Raw genomic sequence first — 22,703 nt, 5'->3', positions numbered from 1 at the left:
CCATTCTCTGTTTTCAGCATCATAAAATGAAATTCACCTCATTGATCAAAAGATGACCTCTATCCAGTGTGTCTTAGATTAGAGATAACAGCAGGCTGCTGTCTAACTGAGAAATAATTTCATTCGCTCCTTCACTAATCCTTTTTTATTATGACTGCTTACTAAAATGTCACTTAAAGTACTGAGTGGAAAACAAATAAGAATGTATTCATCTAAATATTTGTGTTGGGATTTACCAAAAACAAAAAAAAAAAAAAGAGCGTTAGCACATATTGCTTTAGAACTATTTTATTTTATCCTTCGCTGACCAAAGTAGTGTTTAGATTCACATAATCAATAAAAATAAAATTAAAGAAAAACATGGGAAACAGTTTTATCTATATTGTGTGATGCTGAAAATCAGAAAAATATGTCTGATGCATGCAGACATGGAATTTCAACTCTGCGTATTTAGGAACAGATTTTTAAATATCAGTGTTAAAGATCACTTTAGAATATATTATCACATTCTACACTGTAACATTTGTTACAGATCTATAAAAAGGGATGCATAGATGAATAATCATACTCTATGACTCATCATGTTCTACAATGAGATTTTTCAAAGCATCATTCCAGATGTTTATTCATGCTAAGTGGAAAAACTTGGCAGTGTCCTGTATCTCCTACCCAATGGATTTTTTTCTGGATGGTCCTAATTTGAAAGGATCATGGCCACTGTGATATTTACCTTAACGTGGCATAAATACTGCACATATTTTAGTTATATAAGGCCTAATGCCTGACATCAGTGGAAATTTCAGCTTACAGCTAATATTGGACTTAACTTCCACTGCCCTGGGCACTGCCATTTTGGCTATAATGAGTTTTTTAAATGACTTGCCAGACCCTGTATGCTTTGTCAGCATCAGTCTCATCCTTCCCTTCGCTATATTGAAAAATGTATTCTTTAGGAATAGAAGGGACTCTTCCCCTCTCCCCCAACAAAACTTTCAGAGCCTCAGTCATTAGAATGGGTTTTTGACAGCTGCCCTTATTTTACCAAATAAGACATCATCAAAGCAACTCAGGTCTGATGGTATATTACACTAGTAGAGATGAAGTATTGTTGCACTAATAGATCATCAGAGTAACATCAGTTTGTTGATATATCTGCACTAATATGAGCTAGCTAGTAGAAACTCTTTCTCATGGCATGTGCCTTTCAAGGTTTATTTAAAAGAAATTTATATTGTGGATCCTTTTAGGACAAGCCTAGGAGAGAAAATATGTTTATACTGTAACTGGTAGGGAGTTTGCTAAGTTCTATCAGAGCAGGGTAGTCAAATATTTTGAGGCTAGTCAAAGCCCTCACCTTCCTTGTTTTGAGGAGGAATAAATAAGTCCCCTTCTCACCATCTCCCACTCAAGATACACTGCTTCAGAAGAGGACAATTGTCTTCCCTTTGATGAGCCTTCCCTTGATGCCTGAACTAAAGTAGCTGAGCTTGATGCAGGAGGGATCCTTGGGTGGATTCAGTAGAAGGGCAGAATCCTTACAGGCCACTATTGCATCCCTGAGTGGAGAACTGATTTGTGATCCACCTAATGATGGAACCATCAGCCATTCTCATCAGACTATCCTATCTCCATACCTCCCTGTTCCAAGGTTTGCTGCCTTTGGTATATTCTGTGTGGCCACAGTTGAAAGTCTGCATCTAAGCTGTGGGTAGAGAGTAACAGCAAAACAACTAAACTCTCAGTTCCTGGAATTTAAACACAGACCAGTGTCTGTCAGAAATTTGGTCTGAGGTTACAGCAATGGACAGGAAAAGAAAGGGGCATACCAGTTCTTAGAATGGGAAACCTCTTTAAAAAGGGAGGGGACCAAATACAGTGGAATTAGACTGAGTGAGAATTTTAGGCACATAATATTCATTACTTATATCTAAGCATTCCAAACCAACAGAAGGAGGATAGATATCAAATGACTAAAACAAGGCTATGTATGGTCAATTGTCATGCTTAAACAATTTAAAATTCAGACAACAAAATGCCTTGAAAACTCAGAGTACATTCCCAACAGAAGATGGTAATAGTTTCTTAGGCTTTGGCTACACTTGAAGTTAGAGCTCATGAAAGCAGCTCTAGGCATCCTAACTCCCAATGTGTCCTGTAGCAGGGTAGACAACCGCTCCTGCCCTAAGGGGCTTAGAACAGCCCCAGAGAGGGCTATGGATGGGGACAAGAAGCCTGGGCTGATTGGGGAAGGCAGCAACAGCTGGGGCCACACCCCAATCAGGCCCAGCTGGACCCTATAAGAGGCTGTGAGCCAGGAGTCCAAACAGACTCTCTCTGGCTGTAGAGAGAGAAGGGCCTGGCTGCTGGGAAGCCTAAACCAAGTGCCCAGAGTGGAGCAGGGCTGGGGGAAGGCCAAGGGAACTGAGGAGCTCCAGCCTGGAACCAACCCCCCCCCCACCCCGGCTGTGGCCTAGTTGAAGGCCAGTTAGGTACTGCGGTTGCAGGGGGCAGCCCATGGGTAGGCAGAGGCAGCAGGTCCAAACCCCCCTTGCCTGTGATGAGTGGCTTATATACTGCAGTCAGCCACAGTGAACGGGGGCTAGTTAGTGACTGGGCAGTAGCCAAAGACTGAGGTGAGGTGGGGATAGGGGGTTCCCCTGGGTGGGGAGACCCTGCAAGTGAGGGGTTACTGCCAGAGGGCAGCACCCCAGAGGACAAGAGGCACTGGGTCTGGAAGGGACACAGGGGCCTAGTGTAAGTGGGACACCGGCCTGCAGAGGGTGCTCCAAGGCTGGAAGTAGAGCTAATTCCCAGGACACCAGCAGTAGGCACCATAGGGGTGAGTCCCATGCGCTTACACGTCCACACTGGCAAGGCACATAGAGCACCTGGACTCAGCAGCTGGAGCACTCCTGGTAATCCAGTGTAACTACCCCTTAAAGTCAGTTCCTTTTGTAGAGTCACCAAATAAAAAGATGTAAGCATCCAACCATCAGGTATACATCATCCAAGGATTACGTATTTCTATTCGGGGACGTACAGCACTGTGTGTACCACAAAGGAGTGGAAGTTGAGAGATCTTAGTCTAACCCTGGCTCTATCAAAGACTTCCTATACGACTGCAGGCAAATTACTAAGCAGCTCCCTGCCACAGCTGAAAAATTGGGATAATGATACTTCCCTACCTCATCTGTTGTTGTAAACCATAATTCATTCAGGTATGAAAATGCTTTGAGATCAGCAGATGGTTTAGTCAAGCTGACATGCAAAGTATTATTACAGATATCCTCCTTTTACTTAAGTAGATTTTATCCACTTTGACTAGTGAATTTTGAAACCACAAAAATATTACAGGCAGGTTGAGAAATAAACATAGGCCTTTCTCCACCATAATGCTACTATTGGTCATCACATTTCACATAACAGAAGTTACTGTTATTTTTAAGTTATTCGACACAATGGGAATTTTAAAACAGTGATTCCATTTTCCTCACTGAAAGCTCACGGTGCATCAAGAGATAACGTAGATGATAAATCGTGTCACTATGTATTTACAGTTTACATTCCTACAGTTGATGCATGTCATATAGAAATTGATCTTTACAAGAACTATTGCGGCACGTTACTTTTGCAGCAGTAAAATTGATGGAAATTGATGATGCCTGAAAAACACACAATTATAGTGTCTTGATTAAAAATGGAACACATTTCAACTAACTTTTTTCTTTTTTGTATGATTATGATACACAAGTACTAACATTAATGGTATTTTTATATATATATATATATAATGAACCATAAAATTACAGTTGGCAGTCAAGAGCATTCCTGCAGATAAGTAAGGCAATTTTCCTCATAATTTTTCCCTTTGTTGTCAATCTTGTTGCATAGCCCATTGCCTTTTCAATGAGCTGTAATGTGAATTTTCAAGATCTTGCTTTTCCCTGGTGTATACATTTTGGTTGGAACAGTTCAGTTTAATGCCACCCATTTAAATAGGTTTTTATCAAGTAAACTTTTTTTTTAGGGTTTCCACTAGTGATGTACTAGAATTTGATTCCATACTGAGGGGAAAAAAGAGTAATGACATTTCAATCGTCTCCGAGTTAAGCAATCAGAAAAAGTGGTTATGGAGCTTGCTGTACAAAAATACTTTGTTTGCTTTTGTTTTATAAAACTCAACTTACTAATACCTCTTCTTGGTATTTCCACACAGTTCAGCATCTTTTATGAATTTTAGACATATTTGAACACCTACACATGTAATGTATGACAACCCAATGAGCTATCATTTTAGACTGAACTGACATTACCATGAGCATTTATTATAGTTATTAGCTTTCATACAACGTATTTAAGGAGCAGTTGGCTAATGAGGATAATGATACTGATTTGCTTTGTAAATCCCTTTGAGATCTGCTGATGAAGAGTGCTAGAAAAAGGGGTTATCACTGGGTTTTATTTCCTGTGGTCCAGCAATTTACAACTCTCAACAACTTTCATTTTGGTAGATGAGAGGTTTTAATGTCATGTGATTTCTTCCTATGTATGAGTTGAAATAACATAGGGATAAACAATTGGAATGTTATTCACGCTTACTGATGACAGGAGGAGGTACATAGGTGGAATCTGGTGAGTGCATACCAGTCCCACAACTCACTCGCAGGTAGATAAAATCACTAAAAAAAACAATGGTATAAGTGGCCAGTACCAGCAAGACTCAAACATCAAGCCGGATAAATTGTTGTTAACACTGAATAGCACTAACATAAACACCATATTTTTAGCCAGTCAGTAACAGATTTAAAGGTGGAATTTTGCAACAGAAAAGCTTCAAAAACAGACTCCAAGGAGAAATGGCTGAGCTTGAATTAATATGCAAAGTAGATACCATTAACTTAGGTTTGACTAGAGACTGGGAGTGGCTGGGTCATTACACATATTGAATCTATTTCCCCATGTTAAGTATCCTCACACCTTCTTGTCAACTGTCTAAAGGGGCCATCTTGATTATCATTGCAAAAGTTTTTTCTCCTGTTGATAATAGGTCATCTTAATTAATTAGCCTTTTACTCCACCTTTTCATGTTCTCTCTGTGTGTGCGTGTATGTATCTTCTTACTATATGTTCCATTCTATGCATCCGATGTAGTGGGCTGGAGCCCACAAAAGCTTATGCTCAAATGTTGCGGTTCAGTGATGAGACAGAACACAGCTTTATGCAAGCAAACAGGCTGGTCAGCGGAGATGGGCTGTTCTGCCCCCCCTGCCTTCCACCTTCTCCTTTTATTATATTTCTCCCCCTAAGCATTACACACTGCTACACAAAGGAATGTATGACGTTGATTCATATGCTTAGTTACCATCCTCTATCTACTACAATCCTGGTTCTCAGGCCTTGAGCCCAGGCTAAAAAAGCCTCCCACAGTTGCTGTCCAAACAATCAAGTTCTCAGGGTTCATATCTAGCCCTTGTCCTTGGATAGAGCAATGTGTGCATTGCTCCTAGGAAACAGTCAGGGTGTGCCCCGCCTGCTTCCAGGTGGAATAGCTAGACATTAACCCTTCATCTCCCCTTTTTTGTTTATTGATAGTTGGCCATCTCATGGTAGCCGCCAATTTGTTTTGTCATGCTATTTAACTCCCAGACAGACAAGGACATAACCTGGGGAGCTTTCCAGGGCAAAATTTCACAAAGTCTTAACAAGGAAGGAATACATTGTACACAGCAACAACAAAAAATAAGCCCAATGATTACAAACACAAAATAACCAAAAGCTTAACATCTGCAATATAATCATCTAAAAGGGGTACACTTCTTTTACTACAATTGTAACCAGCAAAAGGCAATATAAGTATCATTCTACTAAGACAGCAAAGGGTGCCATCACTTAAATTTGCAGGAATATAATTAAAGGTGCATGAACCACAAGTAAAAACCCATCCTGATGGTAGGATGATATGGCCATAATTATATGAAACATTAACAGCATGGGAACAATTTAAAAGGGATTGAGAAATTTTTTGACAGCCCAATGGCACCTTTGTACTAGTGCAGTTAACTACACGCGCACAGGTGACATTGTGAGCCCCGGCCGGGTACGGTGTGTGAAGGAATATAGCCGTGCGAGGCAAAGTATAGTTGGCCGGGCCCCAATTAGCCATGCTAAAGTACTGGGAGAAAAGATTAGCATAAGCAAAGAGCAGTATCTTATTCTCCTTCGGGCTTGTAACGGGGGAGGCGCTTCCGAGCCAACCCCTACAGGAAATAGCAGGCACAAAAGGCACACAATCATCACAGAATTAGCAGTGATTTGGGCGAGAATCGCCACAAACAAAGTCTTAGGAGTTTCTGGCTGCTGATCTGCTGCCAGTTTTCGTTGAGCCGTGGCGACCAATGCTTTTACTGCTCCCCCTGTCACGGGCTGGCTTGGGACGTTACGCCTCCTCCGTTTCCGTCCCGCCGTTGTCGACTCGGGGGGCAACGCGGTCTCCTCCAAGGTCAGCTGAAACTCTGGTATGGGATTCGACAGCCCCTGGTGCCATGCCATGTTGTTTAAGTGCTGGTCGCACGCACCGGGCTGGAACCCACAACGGTCCTGCAGGGAGAGACACAGCAGCATATCCCCGACCCCAAGTGATTAGAGGTGCTGGGCCCAGCCACTGTGGATCGGGCAGCTGACGGTAAAAGACACGCGGTCTTTCCAGTACCTCAGATTTGTGAAAATGCCGATCCGCAGGGGTCTGCTGATCTGCATTCAGTGTTAAATTATTTAAAGTAAACAAGAGAATATACATCTGTTGTTGAATGTCTCCTAAGGTTCGGAGATGCAGCTCCCCTTGTTTTAATTGTTTATCTAGCAAGGTTTTGAGTGTGCAATTGGCACGTTCAACAATGGCTTGGCCCGTGGAATTATAAGGGATTCCGTGTTTAAGACGGACGTCCCAGCGGGCACAAAAGGTGGAGAGGGCTGCAGAGCAGTAGGCTGGGGCATTATCTGTTTTAATTTGGCAAGGGCGACCCATAACAGAAAAGCAGGCCAGCAAATGGTGAATAACTTTGTTAGTGGCTTCCCCACGTTGTGGGGTTGCCCAAAGGAAGCCTGAATAAGTATCAACGGAAACATGTAAAAATGAATAGGGGCGGAATTGTGGTACATGAGTAACATCCATTTGCCACAGCTGATTTGCTGCGGTACCTCGGGGGTTAACGGCATAAGAAAAAGTAGGAGCAGCAGTAGCACAGTGGGAGCAGGAACGAACAATGGAACGTGCATGATCAGCAGGAATGTGAAACTGCCGGGCCAAAACAGAGGCAGACTGATGAAAAAAGGCATGGCTTTCAATGGGGTCAGAAAAAAGGGAATTTACCTGACCACGCAATGCGCGATCGGCGCGTGCATTGCCCTCAGTGAGTGGCCCAGGCAGAGGGGTCTGACTGCGAATATGAGCAACAAAGTAAGGGAAATGACGAGTGGCAAGAAGATGCTGTAAAGACAAAAACAGGTGAAGGAGGTCTGCATCAACCTGAGGGGTAATGAGGGCAAGGGGTAAATGATCAATTACCTGATAAACATAATGGGTATCCACAATTAAATTAAAGGGACAATCAGCAAAAGATTGAAAGGCTGTCATAAATATAAAGGGAAGGGTAAACCCCTTTGAAATCCCTCCTGGCCAGGGGAAGCTCCTCTCACCTGTAAAGGGTTAAGAAGCTAAAGGTAACCTCGCTGGCACCTGACCAAAATGACCAATGAGGAGACAAGATACTTTCAAAAGCTGGGAGGAGGGAGAGAAACAAAGGGTTTGTGTGTCTGTCTGTAGTCGTCTTGGCCGGGGACAGAACAGGAATGGAGTCTTAGAACTTTTAGTAAGTAATCTAGCTAGGTATGTGTTAGATTATGATTTCTTTAAATGGCTGAGAAAAGAATTGTGCTGAATAGAATAACTATTTCTGTCTGTGTATCTTTTTTGTAACTTAAGGTTTTGCCTAGAGGGGTTCTCTATGTTTTTGAATCTAATTACCCTGTAAGATATATACCATCCTGATTTTACAGGGGGGATTTCTTTATTTCTATTTACTTCTATTTTTTATTAAAAGTCTTCTTGTAAAACACTGAATGCTTTTTCATTGTTCTCAGATCCAAGGGTTTGGGTTTGTGGTCACCTATGCAAATTGGTGAGGCTTTTTATCCAACATTTCCCAGGAAAGGGGGGGTACAAGTGTTGGGAGGATTGTTCATTGTTCTTAAGATCCAAGGGTCTGGGTCTGTAGTCACCTAGGCAAATTGGTGAGGCTTTTTACCAAACCTTGTCCAGGAAGTGGGGTGCAGGGTTTTGGGAAGTATTTTGGGGGGAAGGACGCGTCCAAACAGCTCTTCCCCAGTAACCAGTATTAGTTTGGTGGTGGTAGCGGCCTGTCCAAGGGGTAATATTTTGTACCTTGGGGAAGTTTTGACCTAAGCTGGTAAAGATAAGCTTAGGAGGTTTTTCATGCAGGTCCCCACATCTGTACCCTAGAGTTCAGAGTGGGGGAGGAACCTTGACAAAGGCCAAAATAACAGCAGCTAATTCTGAACGCTGTGCCGAACGCTGAGGCAGTGTAAAACGAGAATGCCAACGAGGGGGGTCACCCAACTGATAAGTGACTACACCTCGGTGGGGAGAGCCATCAGATGTTAATATCGAGGGTGGTGTCTAACTTTGTAAGTAAATCACGGCCCCAAATATTGAGGTGGACAGGGAGCACAAAAGGGCGGATTGTAGCAAGGGCACGGCCTCCTGGTTTAGAGACCGTGACCCAAGACAAACTTTGGCGCCCGGGTTTGCTACCCCCAATCCCCCACAACTCTTTAGAAGGAACCGTAGGCCAACTAACCGGCCACTCCAGATCACGAATCACTGTAACGTCAGCTCCAGTGTCCACCAGCCCTGTAAAAGGAACATCATTTAAGAGAAGTGTTAACTGAGGTTTCGAGGGGCAGACTGACATTGTCAGAGCAACAAGTGGAGAAGACGCGCTGTGAGACGGCGAGTGAGACAACGTCGATCCAAAGCCTCTTCTGCCCCGAGTTCGATCCTCGGCAGCTGGCACCTGATAGGGGACTAAAATCAATTGTGCAATTGACCGTCCACGCGGGAGCGACTGTGGAAGATGAGTCCACACCTGAACCTTAATAATGCCAGTGTAATCAGCATCAATGACCCCTGGAATGACAAAAAAGCCCTGTTTCCCAGCATGTGAGCAAGGGAGAACAAGACCTACAAAGCCGGCAGGGAGAGGTCCCATCACCTGTGTAGGTATGGCACAGACCTCCCCTGGCAGCTGAAAGTCAGTGTCCTCCTGCAATCTGTTGGTAAAATCCAAAAAGGACTCTAAGGCACCCTGACGGATACTGACAAAGCTTTTGGTAGGCTTGCCTGAATCCGGGACCTTCTTGAAAGCATGCTGGGCACAGGTGGAAATAATGGGGAAGACGGCCTGAGGGAGTTGAGACTGCATCTCAATAGTAGCAAACTGGCCCTCCCCTGCCAAATGCTCATAAATGATACCTTGCTCTCTATATACCTGGGCTTGGCGTTCTGCCATCTGCCGATACTCACTAAGCCAAATAACATACTGACTGGGTGACAACATCATGCGCAGCAGCGTTTTCCAATCCTCAGGGATTAGGGAGTACCCAGCACCCATCCCTTCAATGAGACCACGCACAAAGGTGCTAGTCAGGCCAAATTCACGAATTGCTTTCTTTACCTCTCTAACCACCGAGTATGGCAGAGTGGTCCAGGTGCCCACGGGGTTGCCCTGGTCATCATTCTGCCAGGTCACCGGGCAAACGGAGACCAGATCAGCCAGCTCCTCTGCTGTAAGATCTGATCGAGCTTTCGCTGCGTGAACCATTTGTTGCACCAGCGAAAGCTTCTGAGCAGATGCAGATGACCCTCCGGGGGGCCCCACAGGGGGAGGGTGATCACACACCGGCTCCAGTGGGGAAGGCCAGGGAGGCGGTGGTAATAGAGGCACTGGGGGCGAAGCAGGGGGAGGGATGGCTGCAGGAGCAGACGGGGGTGGCAGGATCGGCAGCTCCTCTGTTGGTGCTGAAGAGGGCCTTTCCGAGGCGACACGCTGTGTCGCATCGCCAGGAGGGGGGATGGCTGCAGGGGCGGACGGGGGCGGCGAGAGCACCAGCCTCGCGAGGGAGGGTCTGTCCGAGGCGACACGCTGTACCACGTCGCGGCAGAGGTGCCAGGCATGTAAAGCCTGCACGGGTGCCCGAGGCTCTTTGTGCAATGTCTGGCCCAATCGCTCCCAGTCCGCTAGCTTAAGGCTTCCAGCTTCAGGATACCACGGGCACTTGGCACGCACCTCCTGTAGCAGGAGAGTGAGTTCTCGAGCCGGGCAGTCATGCTGAGCCTTACGCAGCAAATACTGCAGCTCATTACGGTGTTGCACTTGCAAAGCAGAGAGGGAGCTTCCCATACTTACCACAATGAAAAATACTCACCGGGATCCACGAAGTGGATGAGTGACGCGTCTGAAACCCTTGCCGGGCGAGGTGAGTGCTGAGGGCCCCACGTTTGGGCGCCAGTTGTTGCGGTTCAGTGATGAGACAGAACACAGCTTTATGCAAGCAAACAGGCTGGTCAGCGGAGATGGGCTGTTCTGCCCCCCCTGCCTTCCACCTTCTCCTTTTATTATATTTCTCCCCCTAAGCATTACACACTGCTACACAAAGGAATGTATGACGTTGATTCATATGCTTAGTTACCATCCTCTATCTACTACAATCCTGGTTCTCAGGCCTTGAGCCCAGGCTAAAGAAACCTCCCACAGTTGCTGTCCAAACAATCAAGTTCTCAGGGTTCATATCTAGCCCTTGTCCTTGGATAGAGCAATGTGTGCATTGCTCCTAGGAAACAGTCAGGGTGTGCCCCGCCTGCTTCCAGGTGGAATAGCTAGACATTAACCCTTCACTCAAATAAATTTGTTAGTCTCTAAGGTGCCACAAACACTGCTGTTCTTTCCATGTTTGTGAAATATATAACGTCCACTAAATTTTGGGTTTTGCTGCAGGAAATGGAATTAGATACAGTGTCAGAATCAAAATCACATCGACTCAAAAATAGTTAACATTGCCCAAGTAAAAATGCAGGATACTGTTCTCTTCCAATCCAGAATCCCTGCAGTTGATGTGGTGGTAGCAGAATTATTATCATGGCGGTTCCCCTAATGCAGTCCTCATCCTTCCCAGAATTTTTGTAGGCGTGCAATGATCTGGTGGTAATAGAACTGTTACCAGTGCTGTTTCTGAATAAAAACTATGTGCATCATATAATGAGGAATTGAGGGTTGCTCAGAACTTGACAGGAGGCACTAACGGTGAAATCCTGTCCCCACTGAAATCAATAGGAGTTTTGCTACTGACCTCAATGAGGTCCTGATTTCAATCTCTGAAGTTTAAAGGAATGTTGAGCCCTACGTTCAGCTCCGGAGAGGGTCTCTACCACATTCTGCTTCCAGCTCACTCTCCTTGTAAGATTCTCCTCTGTAATGCAGCTTTCAAAAGTCCTCCTCCTCACAGTCACACACTGTAAAAAGGCAAGCCAGCAGCCATTAAAGTGGGCCACACATGGGGCTTCACATAATTCAGTATTACCTTCTATATCGGGATGGCCCACCTGTGGCTCCGGAGCCATGTGCGGCTCTTCAGAAGTTAATATTCTGTTCCTTGCCTAGGCACCGACTCTGGGGCTGCAGCTCCAGGCACCAACTTTCCAATGTGCCAAGGGGTGCTCACTGCTCAACCCCTGGCTCGGCTGCAGGCTCTGCCCCCACTCCACCCCTTCCCGCCCCCTCCCCTGGGCCTGCCATGCCCTCACTTCTCCCCCTCCCGCTGAGCCTCCTGCATGCCATGAAACAGCTGATCGGGATGTGCGGGAAGAAAGGGGGAGGCGCTGATCTGCAGGTCTGCTGGTGGGCAGGAGGCGCTGGGAGCAGGGCTGTGGGGGTCTGATGGGGGCTGCTGACGTATTACTGTGGCTCTTTGGCAATGCACATTGAAAAATTCTGGCTCCTTCTCAGGCTCAGGTTGGCCACCCCTGTTCTATATTCTCATAAAACAACAAGAAAAGATTTGAAAATAGTTTTCTCTTAAAAAAAACATAATTCTCGGAAACGGCAAAGACAGCAAGAGCAAAACACAAAAGTGAATTCATAAATGTGATGAATGCATGTCTGTCTAGGTAGGCATTCTGAACATCTTAAGAATTCTAAAGATATTAAATAGTAGAGCCAGATTTCCAAAAGAGTTCATCTGGGTACACTAGAAAAAAATTGGCCTTAAGCGTCAAGATGGTAGCTCAACCCTCTTGAAAATCCAGCCTCTTGAATCTTTGTATTTTTCTCTCCAACATGCTTCTGTTGTTTTATTTTAAAAAAGACTTTTTTTATTTTTTAGTAAGGAGGGAAGTCAAATGAAGGAAGTAGATTTTAAATTTCAACTAGAAAGCCATTAGATTTGAGGTGGTTCCAATCTCTTCCAGAGTTCCACAGTTGTGGGCTAGCTTCTGAGAAAGTTCTGCCTCTTATGCATGGAGCTGCACGGTTGCTGTTCCAGCAGAATAGGTGTTGAGGAAGGGATCTGACTGCACAGGGGGAGGAGATGCCCTGTGTAACTTAGGTGAGTATCATGGAGAACTTGTAGCTGTATGGCTTTTGTAGAGATGTGTGAAATTCCTTGCTTTTGGTTTGCATTGAGTTTGTGCCATCTGAATTTCAGTCTGAGTTCAGGGTTTGAATAAACTTCCGCTTTTCTGATTTCCACTCAAAACTTCAAATCCTTCCTGGCAAATGCTCCTGGGAAAATATTACTTTATTATTTGGAAACTGTGAATTCTGTGTTAGGAAGATAAAAGACGTGGTCCCTGCTTTACTTAAAGTTCTAGGTTTTAGCAATGAGTTTTAAGCATTTAGCAATTGCTGAGAATAACAGTTATAGACAGAATACCCTGAAAGTGACAACTTTCAGCTCACAGATATTTGACCCAATGTAGAATCAGCTGTCAAGCACAATGTTCAAGCTCCCTTCTGAGTATTCCTGCCAACTTCATATTTATTCATACTCACTCTTTTAAATTTCACTCATTGTCAACCTATATATTTTCACCTGTTTCACACCCTGCAAACAAAATTAAGAGAAAACCCAACAATAATCACCACCTCCCAAAGAATGCAGCACCGATATTGGTGACATACACAAGGCTGTGCAATACCAGCCTTCATTAAAAAGGTTTTTTCCTCTTTTGAAGTTTACTTTCAGAAAAAACTAACATCTGCAAGATGGCGTGGGTTAAGAGAGCTGTCACGTGAATCAAAATTTAAGTAGTTAATTAAAAGCTGATTTTGCTACTTTGTATGCTTTTGTCAGTGAAGATAAGTTATCGCTATGTCTTGTTACCTTTTGTCAGATCAGCATACGCTAAGAAATAATGCACCATAAAGGGAAATGATTTATGAAAACGCAGTTCAAGTTAAAGGAGATTACCCTGATTTTCATTTTGGATGTCCATCACTATATCGAGCATAGTGCTGACCACTTGAAAAATACTCCTTCAGGGACAATTTTTAAGTTTCCAGCATGTTCCCAATTTAATTAATTTAGGGCCACATTCTGTGGTATTTAAATCACACTAAATTCAGATTGACTTCAATAGGACTTTTGCTCATTTAAGGAACAAATACTTTCACTTTAAATTATTACTGAATACTATTTGAAATCCACAGAGATCATACCAGTTCACCCACAAAGATTTACTTGCAACCAAACCAGGAAAAACCCCAACCTTTAAGATTTATTTTCTAAAAAATGAAGATGAGATATTCTCATCAGCATAAGATTATATCTGACATACTTACTTAAACATCAGTCTGTTATACATCTAGAGGCAGTACACTAGATATCTAAGAGGAATGCAAGAATTTCTCTCTTATTTTGGTTTTTCTCTAGAAAGTTATAAACTAATGTCTTCAGTGTGGATTTTCCTGTTATATGAGAAAAGTAGAGATGAGTGAGAATGTAAACCTTGAATCAAGAAACTGGTTACATTTCAAGGGGGGTATGTGTTATACTTGAGTTTCCTGAGCTGAAGTCACCTCTATGATTTTGGTTCTGGTTGGGATTAAAATCAGAGATCCAATGCTTAATCTTTCAATTTCTAGAGGCAAGCTAACCTCCATTTTTACTGTAATTGGTTGCAATCTTGTGAAACTAGCTCATGAGATTTTGACACTGTCAAATTAAATCTCAGCTGAAATTAAGTCTGGATATAGAGCTGAACAATGACTTTTCAGCCCATTTTTCAAGAAAAACAACCAGTATGCTATACAATGTAGCCTCGTTCTGATAGTTAATCAGCAATTGCCATCAAGTTATTATTAATTACAATAGGACATATCCAAGGATAGGCTGTTATATTGTATAAGCACCACCAAATAATAAATAATAAAAATTGCACAGAGGCCTAGAAAATAAATTACTGCTAAGATGGCAATCAAATGTCATTAGTGTGATTAACTGGTATAAATGATGGTACACTTTCCTGCTATGGAAAGTACACAATGTAATGTACACAAGAAAAGCAAAATATTGGTTAATCAAGATGTTATGAGCAGTCCAGTTAAAGGACAGGTTATTGAATAAGGGATCCCATTGTAAGGAATACAACACTGTATATCAGCTTTTGATACCGGTTCATATCTCTCTCATACAAACAGAAGTACCTCATCTTGCTCAGAGAACTCTGGGGGAAAAATGTAGGGCTGAGAAATGAAGAGTGTCAGGTTTGCCATGAGCTAATGTGGGAGAAGGTCAAGGTTGACAAATCTGAACAAGGCTAATGCCTTGAACATGTTCACAACAGTGTTAGCACAGGGAAGATAAATGAACAAACTCCAGTCTAAACAAAGGAACAATTTAAAGTGGAGGGAATCATAATCTGAAGCAATTTGTTTCATAGTGCACAATCATTATAAAGAAGTCTCAGTTTTTCTCTATCTTAGTGAGGTGTAAGAGTGGTTTCAGCAAAAGTTGCAATACAGCTCTGTCCTTCATACAAGAAATATCACAAATGTAAGCAATATTTAAGGATAATGCCCAATTGTTACCTCAGTTACACAGGTGCAAGTGAGGGCAAATTTGGGCTCATATTTGAAAAATAAATAAATGATATAATACCAGTTGCCATGTTAGCATCCAAATACACAATTGTGGGTAGTTCAAACATATATTGGGAGAAGTTGTGGTTGGTATCGAGTCAGAAAGCCATGTTAGTTCTAGGAAACATACCCACATTGTTACCAATGTAATGTGCCATCTACCTCCCGGATGAATTGTTTTTGGAGACAGTACTATCCCCATACTGATATGGAAATTGTTAAATGCCCAGACTAACCCTAAACAAAGTACTCTTCCAAATCACAACTTTAGATTTTTCTGCCCTTTAAACTAGTATAACTAAAAGGAAAATGTTTAATAAGGTACAAGAGCAGAATTGGTAGATCTGTGAGAAATAGTCATTATGAGTGTCTACTTGTTTAACACATACTATATTGTGTGAAAAGTAAAATAATAGCAAAACAATATGGGTTGTAACATATGTTTCACCACATAAAAATGTAATTCTTAACAGGTATTAAGGTGATAAAATGAAGGAAATTGAAATTTAAAGCTCTCACTCATTCACTCTGTAACTTACACAGTGGTTATGGGTTGCTATTGAAGAGGCTTAAGGAATCCATAATCTTATGTTGGATGTTTTTGATTTGTCTTCCAGAGTCCATCACAGCACTAGGACAGACTTCAAGAGAATGTTTCTCCAAAGTCTGAAGGAAATTCAAAGTGATTTTGAGTTAACAAAGCTTTACAAAAAATTACCCTGATACAAAATTTTTATTTTTGTCTATTGTTTGTCTCTCTGTCACCAAATATAGAACATTAGTACCGCTTCAGACTTCTCATCTTACACATTGGCTAGAATCAAATACCTAGGTTGTAATTATTTTTGCTGTGGATAGTTCTGGGCCCTGTCCACTCCCACTGATCCCAATGGTTCTACACTACATGGTCAGTTACAACTTAGAAAGAATTCAAAGGTTCTTTTTATAGCTAGAGATCTTCCATTAGTTCAATTGGGAGAGAACTGTATTTGTTCAGCTCTAGGAATAGGGTCTTTTTAATTTGGGGGATATAAATATGTCCCAAGTAAATATAAATATGCCCTACAATAGATGTCTGACACTACCTAGACCTAGGCACACCATAGACTTATACATGTAAGTAACTTTGCACATGTGAATAGTCAGTCCAACTGAGTGCATAACTACTTGCAAGATTAGCGCCCAAAGCAGCTCTGTGTAAAGGAATGCCTTCCTGTTTATTTATTATAGATAGAGGTTAAATCCTTAATGTCAAAATAACTTAAAGCTGGGTATGTCTCTACTGCATTTGGATGGTGTGACTGCAGCATGAGTGAACATATCCAAGCTAGTCTAGATAGCTTGAGCACCTATAGCAGGGAAGCTGAGGCAGCACTGGGAAGCCTGCTTGAGTCCCTAGGTTCTTACTTGGCAGCTAGCCCATGTTGAGGTCCATGCTACTCACTGCTATAGGTACTTGAGCTAGCTAGATTAAAGCTAGTTTGGCTGTATCTACATGTGTTGCAATCACACCTCCAATTGCAGGGTAGACATGCCCGTTTTTCCTTGTGTTCTAATTCCCTTTTGTAATGTTATTGAGAACATAAAAGGCGGCAGGGGGGGGGGGAGAGGGTGGAGTTTGACACTAACATTTGTCTTCTTTCAACAATTTGTTGATATTTCTTCTCTAGTACCATTGTGATGTGGCCAGAAGTACATTTGAAATCATACTGGTGCTTTACACCCTGCAATGTTTTATTAGAATGATTTAAGACCCTTTGAGATTGCCTGGACTGCTGTGGAGTCAACATCTTAATAGAAGGAATCACACTGAGATCAAAATGGTTTCCTCAAAGAAATGATGATCATAATGGAAATGAATGAGGCACTCACATTCTCCACTTTCATACGTTACTATAGCCCATTGTGTTAACGGATACTGTGCAGTTAGATGTTTTTGTTCCCCAGTTCACATATGCTCACTAGTTCTGTTAACTCCTTGCATGGAGTAGCTGTATTTCTAAGTGAAGTTATTAGTGATTTACATTTAAAAATAATAACCCATGTTCTACCACACAAGCCTCCAGAATCTCATGTTTAAAAATCCATCTCTCAAATGAAAAGGACATTTTAAATAATATCTTTTACCCCAGAATTACAGTTTTTGAGCTCAAGGATTTGGTGTATGTAGCAGGAATCTGTATGTTAAGATCTGAGTAAGTTATTGAAATCCCAAAAGACACCAACATCGCAATTATATGTTCCCTTCTAAAATGTAAGGATAGCTAAAATGATGGAAAATATAGTCTGTTCACATGTAGATCAGAAGCGATATTTATGATGGAGAAATACTTGGAGGACCTTGAGGTCCTAACCAAAATTGGAGCCCTATTATGCTATTCAGTGTATGTATTCATAGTAAAATATAATCTCTATCCGATGACAAGATAGACAAATGATCAGAGAAAGGAAATATTATGCCCATTTTACAGGTGGGAAATGGAGAGAGAAATCATTTAAGTGGCTTGCCCAAGGTCAACCAGGAAGCTTGTGAGGAGCAGTGATTTGAATAGGAGATATAGGGATGCATAATGGCAAAAACTGTTTCCCTCCATAATAACTTTATTCTTCTTCTGCTTTTAGTTCTTTTGCAATATGGTACAGCAAAAATTCAATAGGAATATTTGTGTAAGTTAGGCCAACTCTTGTGAGTAAGGCTTATAGGATCAAACCCCTTGCTTGAACCAGTGTTGATACTTTATTGTGTGACTGGTGAGTGTAAGTTTACAATACCGTCAGGTTATCAAAATCAGAACATCATTAGAACTTGAACTAAATAATAATTAAAAAGATAAATCAAGCTTCAGAGTGTTAATTTTAGTAAAACAATAAAAAAGTATGAAATAGAGAACTACAACAGCATCATAGAGCCCTATTATGATGATGAGTAATAGCATTAAAGTTTTATTGAAGATGTTTATTTCATGACCCCACTGAAGTCAACAAATCTCCTTGCATGCTTAAAGTTATGCATGTGCTTTAAATACATTTTTGGATTGGGGCTTTAGGGCTAGGTTGTAAAGGTATTTAAAGGTCTAAAGATGCAGCTAGGAATTTGGTGGGATTTTCCACAGTATCTGGAATGACAACAAAGCTCATAAATGGGAATTAGACATCTAGGCACATTTGAAAATCACACTAGGCATCTATCTGCATCTTTAGGCACCTCAATACCTTTAAACATTTGGGTCTTAGAGGCTAAATTTTATCTCTGATTTATATAATTTATAGCTTAGTTGAGTTTCACTTCAGGAAAGCTATATGCAGAATCAAAATCCTTTGACATTCAGCAAGAGTTGAAGCAATGAAGAAAACAAGGTGAAGACAAAACTATTCTTAAAATTAGGCTACTTTTCTACCATGACATAAATAAGACTGAAAATACTGGGCTAAATCCTCCGCTGGTGTAAACTGGAATACCTCTATTGACTTCAATGGAGCTGTATTGATTTGTACCAGCTAAGGATCTACCCCACTGTATAGAACACATTTCTCAATGGAATTTAAGACCTTTAGGGTTACAGAAAATGGATTCTATAAAACTAAACCTAAAAGGTGTATTTTTTTCTCAGAGGATACAATTGTAACAAGCTTCACCTGATGGCAAAAATCCAATTATCGTAGTAAAGGTTGTGCACAGTTATTTCTTGCTTTGTGTCAAGGCAAACTGTAAAATGAGGTGTATAGGAAGTCTGTTGTTCTGCCTTTAACAATACACAGACTTACATTTTGTATCAATTTTTGTTAGAAAACAAAAACCAAAATAAAAAAGGAAGGATAACAGCATCAAGTTCTACTGAAGAACTTTGATTAGAGGTGGGTTTTTTTCAATATATTTTTCAAGAATAGAAAAGAAAATCTTAGCACAGATGGATCAAATATATATATTTTTTTTATTTCAGGGCAGAAATAAAGATGTCTATCTCTATTGAATTTCTTTTCTTCTTTTCAGATGGCTCGGTCTAGTTTTACATAAGCTACTATAGAAAAGGAGTACTTGTGGCACCTTAGAGACTAACAAATTTATTTGAGCATCCGATGAAGTGAGCTGTAGCTCACAAAAGCTTATGCTCAAATAAATTTGTTAGTCTCTAAGGTGCCACTAGTCCTCCTTTTCTTTTTGCGAATACAGACTAACACGGCTGCTACTCTGAAACCTGTCATAAGCTACTATGTTGCTGTTTGCTTGGCTCATTTAAAACCCGGAGGAAAAAAAAAACCTGTGCTCAGAACTAAAGGCTAAAGTAATTATTTTTAGCACTTCTTCACTTTCAGCAATAGAACAGTAGGGGTGGTAAAGAAAGATGACTTTTCCATTCCAAAGAATCCAGTTGTATCAAAAATGATACTGAGTAGAATCTGCAGCATGTTGATAAGCTATAGTTTCCCCTTTCTTTTGCACATTCCTTGTTTAAGTCCTTCCTGCAGGGATACCCCCATGGAGTAGTAATTGTAAACTGTGCATCCACCACTAGACCCTTTGCTTTGGTGTCCCACAAAGATCAATTCTCTATAGGTTTATTTTCTACATGCAGCCATTAAGGAAACTGATAGCACAGACCCAATTTGCCAGTAGTATGCAAATAACACACAGCTCTATTTACCCTTCACTACATATGACCATTCCACACCATCAAGATAGTCCAGTGCTTGGACAGGATCAGTTTATGGATGAAGAACAGATCACTGAAGCTGAATTTAAGTGGGACCAAGGTTACACTGGTGGGCAGAAGAATGCATTTTGAAAAGTTTATAGCCACAGTGCAGTCTTCTTTGCTTCAAGGTACAACACTAGCGCTTGTCGGGATTGTTCTTTCCATCTGAAAATGCTAATTCATCTAAATGTTTTGGCTTTGGTTTCAATTAACTTCCCTGGAAACACAGGGAGGGTTCCAACGGAAATCTGCTTGGTTTTCTGTAAGCGTGCCTGGGAGGCTGCGGAAGCCCCCAGAGCTTCCAGAGTCCATTGCTTTGGGGTAGCCCCACCACATGGGCTGGGTCAGAGGCAGGGATTCCAGGCCTTCCAGGCTCTCTGCCACAGAGGTCTGTAGGGGAGATCCTGGAAGCCCCGGACTGAGTCCCCCAGAGTTCAGGGCGGTAACTGCTCCACTTCATTTCTGAAATATCTAAACAAAATGGTCATTTTTTCTGAAATGAAAACCTTTTGGAATTTCCATTCCACAGGAAATTTCAATTTTTTTTAGTTTTTGTTCCAATCAGAATGGAAACCTGAAATGTTGGAATTTCCTATAGAATGGAAATTCAGAGTTTCAACCCATACACACCCAGAACTGGCCAATTCAGTCTGTTGTTTAACAGGGCTCTTGGATTCCTCACTTACACTATCCTCTCATACAGCAGTATCTGTGAATAATATTTTCTATCATCTCCTCTTTGCTAAGAGACTGTCCCATCTTGGTGAAAGATGACCTGGCCTCTGTTACACATGTTGTGTTGCCTCTCATCTGGTCAACAGCAAGGCTCTATACCTGGAATCAGAGCCATAAGCTCTTAGGCAGGGGTGAAAGTAAGTTAGAGGACTTAACGGTACACCGGAGTCCTGAGCAGGGAGCATGGCCTAAACCGGAGGAGGCATAGCCCTAACCAGAAGAGGCTGGGCCTTAAATCCCCGGGCCCTTGAAATCTTAGAATCATAGAATATCAGGGTTGGAAGGGACCCCTGAAGGTCATCTAGTCCAACCCCCTGCTCGAAGCAGGACCAATTCCCAGTTAAATCAACCCAGCCAGGGCTTTGTCAAGCCTGACCTTAAAAACCTCTAAGGAAGGAGATTCTACCACCTCCCTAGGTAACGCATTCCAGTGTTTCACCACCCTCTTAGTGAAAAAGTTTTTCCTAATATCCAATCTAAACCTCCCCCACTGCAACTTGAGACCATTACTCCTCGTTCTGTCATCTGCTACCATTGAGAACAGTCTAGAGCCATCCTCTTTGGAACCCCCTTTCAGGTAGTTGAAAGCAGCTATCAAATCCCCCCTCATTCTTCTCTTCTGCAGGCTAAACAATCCCAGCTCCCTCAGCCTCTCCTCATAAGTCATGTGTTCCAGACCCCTAATCATTTTTGTTGCCCTTCGCTGGACTCTCTCCAATTTATCCACATCCTTCTTGAAGTGTGGGGCCCAAAACTGGACACAGTACTCCAGATGAGGCCTCACCAATGTCGAATAGAGGGGAACGATCACGTCCCTCGATCTGCTCGCTATGCCCCTACTTATACATCCCAAAATGCCATTGGCCTTTTTGGCAACAAGGGCACACTGCTGACTCATATCCAGCTTCTCGTCCACTGTCACCCCTAGGTCCTTTTCCGCAGAACTGCTGCCTAGCCATTCGGTCCCTAGTCTGTAGCTGTGCATTGGGTTCTTCCGTCCTAAGTGCAGGACCCTGCACTTATCCTTATTGAACCTCATCAGATTTCTTTTGGCCCAATCCTCCAATTTGTCTAGGTCCTTCTGTATCCTATCCCTCCCCTCCAGTGTATCTACCACTCCTCCCAGTTTAGTATCATCCGCAAATTTGCTGAGAGTGCAATCCACACCATCCGCCAGATCATTTATGAAGATATTGAACAAAACCGGCCCCAGGACCGACCCTTGGGGCACTCCACTTGATACCGGCTGCCAACTAGACATGGAGCCATTGATCACTACCCGTTGAGCCTGACAATCTAGCCAGCTTTCTACCCACCTTATAGTGCATTCATCCAGCCCATACTTCCTTAACTTGCTGACAAGAATACTGTGGGAGACCGTGTCAAAAGCTTTGCTAAAGTCAAGAAACAATACATCCACTGCTTTCCCTTCATCCACAGAACCAGTAATCTCATCATAAAAGGCGATTAGATTAGTCAGGCATGACCTTCTCTTGGTGAATCCATGCTGGCTGTTCCTGATCACTTTCCTCTCATGCAAGTGCTTCAGGATTGATTCTTTGAGGACCTGCTCCATGATTTTTCCGGGATTGAGGTGAGGCTGACTGGCCTGTAGTTCCCAGGATCCTCCTTCTTCCCTTTTTTAAAGATTGGCACTACATTAGCCTTTTTCCAGTCATCCGGGACTTCCCCGGTTTGCCACGAGTTTTCAAAGATAATGGCCAATGGCTCTGCAATCACAGCCGCCAATTCCTTCAGCACTCTCGGATGCAACTCGTCCGGCCCCATGGACTTGTGCACGTCCAGCTTTTCTAAATAGTCCCTAACCACCTCTATCTCCACAGAGGGCTGGCCATGTCTTCCCCATTTTGTGATGCCCAGCGCAGCAGTCTGGGAGCTGACCTTGTTAGTGAAAACAGAGGCAAAGAAAGCATTGAGTACATTAGCTTTTTCCACATCCTCTGTCACTAGGTTGCCTCCCTCATTCAGTAAGGGGCCCACACATTCCTTGGCTTTTTTCTTGTTGCCAACATACCTGAAGAAACCCTTCTTGTTACTCTTG

The 22,703-nt window shown here is 42.4% G+C and overlaps 1 protein-coding gene across 1 annotated transcript; it reads right to left on the bottom strand.

Annotated features, from left to right (window-relative positions):
• Positions 1 to 5,215: 5,215 nt before the first annotated feature.
• On the bottom strand, positions 5,216 to 10,593 carry LOC311523809 (uncharacterized protein). The gene is made up of 4 exons (XM_084634203.1): positions 10,504 to 10,593; positions 8,877 to 8,929; positions 7,370 to 7,486; positions 5,216 to 6,597 (listed from the first exon to the last, which is right to left on the bottom strand). Exon 4 carries the CDS (start codon positions 6,547 to 6,549, stop codon positions 6,061 to 6,063), a length of 489 nt encoding a protein of 162 aa, XP_084490329.1. The 5' UTR covers positions 6,550 to 6,597; positions 7,370 to 7,486; positions 8,877 to 8,929; positions 10,504 to 10,593; the 3' UTR covers positions 5,216 to 6,060.
• Positions 10,594 to 22,703: the final 12,110 nt, after the last annotated feature.

Source organism: Lepidochelys olivacea (genome assembly GCF_965140295.1).
Source record: "Lepidochelys olivacea isolate rLepOli2 genome assembly, chromosome: 7".
NCBI classification, from domain to species: Eukaryota; Metazoa; Chordata; order Testudines; family Cheloniidae; genus Lepidochelys; species Lepidochelys olivacea.
Note: the sequence above shows the minus strand (reverse complement) of the source record. Positions and strands in the feature narration are given on the sequence as shown.

What these genes read in the sequence shown, in the direction of transcription:
- LOC311523809 (XM_084634203.1), bottom strand. Translation starts at nt 6,549, where the DNA reads ATGGCATGGCACCAGGGGCTGTCGAATCCCATACCAGAGTTTCAGCTG.